The sequence below is a fragment of the Penaeus japonicus genome, unplaced genomic scaffold (genome assembly GCF_977035675.1).
Source record: "Penaeus japonicus unplaced genomic scaffold, GWHDUDI00000001_assembly GWHDUDI00000006, whole genome shotgun sequence".
Lineage (NCBI taxonomy): Eukaryota > Metazoa > Arthropoda > Malacostraca > Decapoda > Penaeidae > Penaeus > Penaeus japonicus.
Genome location: NW_028234408.1, coordinates 24875294 through 24880293, shown reverse-complemented (window position 1 = coordinate 24880293; position 5000 = coordinate 24875294). Strand labels below are relative to the sequence as shown.

The following is a 5000-nucleotide window of genomic DNA, read 5'->3' as shown; positions in this document are numbered from 1 at the left end:
AAAGCCATGCCTTCTCAGTGCCAAAGGTCTAACTAGTCCAAACCTGAGTACCAGCTAATCATTCATCTTACCTTCCCGGAACCATCACTCAACGACCTCTCCTTTTGTCCTTCTGCAGGGTCTCCAGGCGCTGCGTTGCCCTCACGGCCTGGCCTTCAACCTGGAGCAGCAGACCTGCGACTGGAAGGCCAACGTCAAGAACTGCGACAGGAAGGAAAAGACAAAGGTCGTGAAGCCTCTCTTCAACACCGTCGAGCCCCTCTGCCAGGTAAGCCCGTGGTGCTGGTTGCCTCCCCTGTGTGGGTCGTACAATCTTTGTGACTATAATTGCTGATATATGTTTACACATATTTGTCTAAGGTAACAATACATCGAGGATATGGTATTGGGATATCGTTCACGGTGATCCCCAAAATAGAAAAAGACAAGCAAGCCACGGAGCAACATGGATCTGCAAGAAGAGTCGACGGGCCTAAGAGGCGTGAGACCGTCTAGAAGGGAAAGTGTGTGTATTGAATAAGGCTGCATGTCTGTTTATGTGAGTGTGTGGAAGCCAGCGCGGTAGCAGACTCGCTGCAAAGCATCCCTCTTGTGCTACATTTGTGCTTATCCGAGTCGAGATAAGTCACCTGCTACTGGTACTGATTGCGGGACCTTCCCCAGTCCTGTCAAAACAGTTAGTACCAGGTGATTTATAACGATTCCCAGACAAGCCCAAAGGAACGCCAAGAAGCGCTTGCAAGCGAAGTTCTCTGGATTACCCGTTCTATCTCATGATCCCAGGAGAGCCAACTGGCTTGCGGCGATGGCGAGTGCATTGACCGCAACTTCTTCTGCGACGGTAAACCCGACTGTAAGGACGCGTCCGACGAGAACGCCTGTGGTACGTTCACACGAGAGCGATTGGACAGGTCCGCTCCACACATGCAGCCCCTCAACACCACCACAAGCTTCATGCGTTGGATATACGACCATTACACCAAACCGCATTAGAACACCAGTCTCATAACCCCAGATCAAGCTCGATGTTTTCACGAACTTTTTTGTTTCTTCTAAACGTGATTATCTTGAGTCTTGCCTGCTGACTGGCTCTTCCAAGTGTTCACTTTCAAACCGACTTCCTACTCGTGAAAACATCGATATGATTCAGTTGAGCTTTGAAAGAGACGATTTAGCAAAACGGGGACACCGCTCGCCTTCGGCCTTTGAAGGTGTAAACCTCTAAAGACAGGCATTGCGATACGCAGTGAGGGCGTCACCCTGTGGCGTAGGGGAGTGTCGCCCTCAGTGTAGTAAAGACCAAGGTCGAAGCTGGATCCAAGGTCATCCTCCAGAAAGACTTTTTCCCTTTCCAAATCTCTGTTTTCTCCCTCTAAATTGCTCACATATCTCCATTTTTGCTCCTTGGCGTATATATGTATGCGCTACTTTCCTCAAACTCTCTATTTTGCGCACTGGGGCGTCTTTCCGTTCGGATCCAGCTGCAGACCTCAACTGATCGACAGAACAACGACCGTAGTTTGGAATAGATCTGGGCTTCCCCGGAGCCAACGGCCGCAAGGGCCAAGTAGTAGTATGGGTCCACCTACACACGCTGACGAGGGTCAATGGCTTAATTACAGGAAAACCAGTTGGCGTGCGGTGACGGCACCTGCCTGGATAGGCAAGTCTTCTGTGATGGAAAAGAAGATTGTACCGATGGTTCTGACGAGACCGCATGTGGTACGTACCCATGCGGACATGCAGTGTAAAGCGTCTCATAACCAACTCCCTACCACCTCTCTACTTATTTTCTCATTGCTTAACCCCAAAACATCGGACATTCCGACACCCTACCCTGACCCCCCAAGTAACCCAACTGCTCAGCCTCTCTCTACTGAAAGACGTTCATCTCGCGGCGACGTTCTCTCCTGGCACAGTAACCCACTTTCTTACTTCGCCACGACAACATCACTATATCGGTCATTTAATTTCCCCAACTCTTATCAGGATAGCAACACACAGACAACAGTTCAACATCAAAACCAATCCCGTAGTGCACCATAGAATATACAAGAGCAGTCAATAATATGTACTTACAGATCGCAATAGATGTTGTCTTGTTTCATGCCCCCTCTGCTCAATGATTTGCAATTCAGTCATGTTAGAACACGCCCTAGCGCCTCCAGCGAGAATGCAAAACGGATGAACGTCTTGCCTTGTTCGGTTCACCACTGACTTGAAGGACCACAGTCGCCATTTGATTGGTTCCTCCCTAACCTCACCTACCCCTCGCTTACAGATGAACTGACTTACGGTTTAGCCTAACCCCAAGCTTTGTATCCTCAGCATTTCCTCCAGTCTTCGCGTGTGTGTGTGTTTGATCTTTTTTTTTCCATGAAACTTTTCCCGCGTCATGTTTTCCCCCTCTCCCTCTTAACCACAATACATGTCACGAGCAGCACTATCCCATGCGGTTCGGACATGGCCTCCTCGGGAGCGATCGGTTGGCAGGCTGTTGTCTTTGCTTTGTCCGTTGCAACCAGCCCCTCCCGCCCCCTTTCAATGTATCCCTCACACTGCCCTTTCGCTACCATGAGGGGAATCCCACCCCCCCCCCCACCATCACCCCACGCCACCCCCTCTCCCTACCTACTGTTTCGAGATTTCAATATTACCTTTTTATCGGTATCTCGTCTCCCCAGCTTCCCTGAATCTCCCACCTCTCCCATATCACTATCTATCTCTTTCTTTAGAAAAGAGAGGAGAGAAAAGAAAAGAGCATTAATAACACCCACGATCATCTTACCCCCAGAATGATATGTTGGCTTGTGGAGATGGCAGGTGTATGGATAGAAATTTGTTCTGTGATGGAAAGTACGACTGTGATGATCAGTCAGACGAGACCCTTTGCGGTATGTAACAGCCCTCCGCTGCAAAGTAACGTTTGTGCATCAGTAACGGAAAAGGTGTCGAAGTGATGATGTGATGGACGCGCGCGCGCACACACACGCACACGCATACACACACACACGCACACACATATACAGCCACAACACACACACACACACACACGCACACACACACACACACACACACACGCACACACACACACACACACACACACATTCATACACACACACAAACACATACACACACGCACGTACATACACACATATACACATACACACATACACACACATACACACACACACACACACACACACACACACACACACATATAAAGCTGTCATCACACTTCTTCACCGGATTTCTAACTTGCGAATGTAGAATTTGCACTCGATTGAAGCCTGCAAAGAACGCACTCTAAGTCCAATTATCAAACACCATTGACTGCACGGAATCTTGTTACTTTACTTTGGTTGATCGTAAAGTAGAGTTTGTATTTTCCCTCCACCACTCACCTGACACCACCTCCTTCCTCACTCTCTTGCAATGCACGAGGTCACATTCATGAGAGAGAGAGAGAGAGAGAGAGAGAGAGAGAGAGAGAGAGAGAGAGAGAGAGAGAGAGAGAGAGAGAGAGAGAGAGAGAGAGAGAGAGAGAGAGAGAGAGTCTGTGTGTTGTTTAAAAATATCTCTCTTTGCTTGCACTTGTCCGCACGCACGTTTCATCTGCTTGTACTTGCTTCCTTTCTAAATACTTGAACAATTGCGCTAATCTGCTAATACACACCTTCATCAACCCACATACTGAATACTCTTCTATATTTATAAATCATATTCCCCTTCTGTAATACCAGAATAGTATATTTTGATTAACATTTTGTATATATTAAATGTACATATATATATAGACAAGTAATGATATAAAGCAATGAAATAAAGATTCAAACATGAAAATGAAATGATTCTAACGTTTATACGCTGTGTCCTTCAGACGTGAAGAATGACCCTAACAGCGCCCCCATCTGCAACACCGAGGACTGCCGTCTCCCTGACTGCTACTGCTACAATGATCCTAGCGAGGTAACTAAACTGTCGGTTTATGAAAGTAAGAAACTTATTTGGCGCAAATGATTAGTTATGCCCCAGGGATACGTTTACAGTTTGACTGGGTCGTTTACTCATTGTTAATGGTCTTTCGTCTTCTCTCCCCCCCCCCCACTCCGAAACACAGATGCCTCATAACATGAAGCCAATCGACGTGCCTCAGATGGTCACAATCACCTTCGACGATGCCATCAACATCAACAACATGGATCTGTACGAGCTCATCTTCAAGGACCGATTCAACCCCAACGGCTGCTCCATCAAATCCACTTTCTTCGTGTCCCACAAATACAACAACTACACCGCCACTCAGGAGATGCACCGTCTTGGTCACGAGATCGCTGTTCACTCCATCACGTGAGTTGCGGGCAGTAGCTTTGTAGATGTTATGTGTTTGAGTGAGTGTGTGATGTGTCCGTGATGAGCGCGGTTAGTTCCTCTTTCATTGATTAATGTGATTATGTTTTTATTCCAGCCACGCAAACAACGAGACTTTCTGGTCCCACGCAAGCGAAGACGAGTACGAACGCGAAATGGGTGGTGCTCGTGTCATCATCGAACGATTCGCCAACATCACCGACCAGTCCATCATCGGAATGCGTAATCCCTTCCTCCGTGTGGGCGGAAACAGCCAGTTCAAGATGATGGAGAAGAACACCTTCCTGTACGACTCCACCATCACCGCCCCCCTGTCCTCTAAGCCCCTGTGGCCCTACACCCTGTACTACCGTATGCCCCATTCCTGCCACGGAAACCTCCAGAACTGCCCGACTCGCTCCTTCGCGGTGTGGGAGATGGTCATGAACGAGATGGACCGTCGCGAGGAGCCCACCTACGAGGACGGCCTCCCAGGATGCCACATGGTGGACTCCTGCTTCGCCACCAAGCCCGAGCCCGAGCAGTTCTTCAACTTCCTGGAGAACAACTTCAACCGTCACTACAAATCCAACCGCGCTCCCTTCGGTCTGTTCTTCCACTCTGCCTTCCTGAAGAACAATCCCGACATT

The 5000-nt window shown here is 48.5% G+C and overlaps 1 protein-coding gene across 2 annotated transcripts in view; it reads left to right on the top strand.

Annotated features, from left to right (window-relative positions):
• LOC122266165 (chitin deacetylase 1) overlaps positions 1–5000 on the top strand; it is a 13043-nt gene that overhangs the window by 7117 nt on the left and 926 nt on the right. The window contains exons 3-7 of one of the 2 annotated variants that reach the window (XM_043035769.2): positions 119–268; positions 1623–1722; positions 3881–3969; positions 4121–4350; positions 4469–5000. The exon at positions 4469–5000 is cut by the window's right edge and continues 926 nt beyond it. In XM_043035769.2, the coding sequence (XP_042891703.1) occupies positions 119–268; positions 1623–1722; positions 3881–3969; positions 4121–4350; positions 4469–5000 (1101 nt within the window). Of the gene's footprint in view, positions 1–118; positions 269–783; positions 884–1622; positions 1723–3880; positions 3970–4120; positions 4351–4468 lie in introns of both variants that reach the window. The other variant, XM_043035770.2, reaches the window with a different exon arrangement.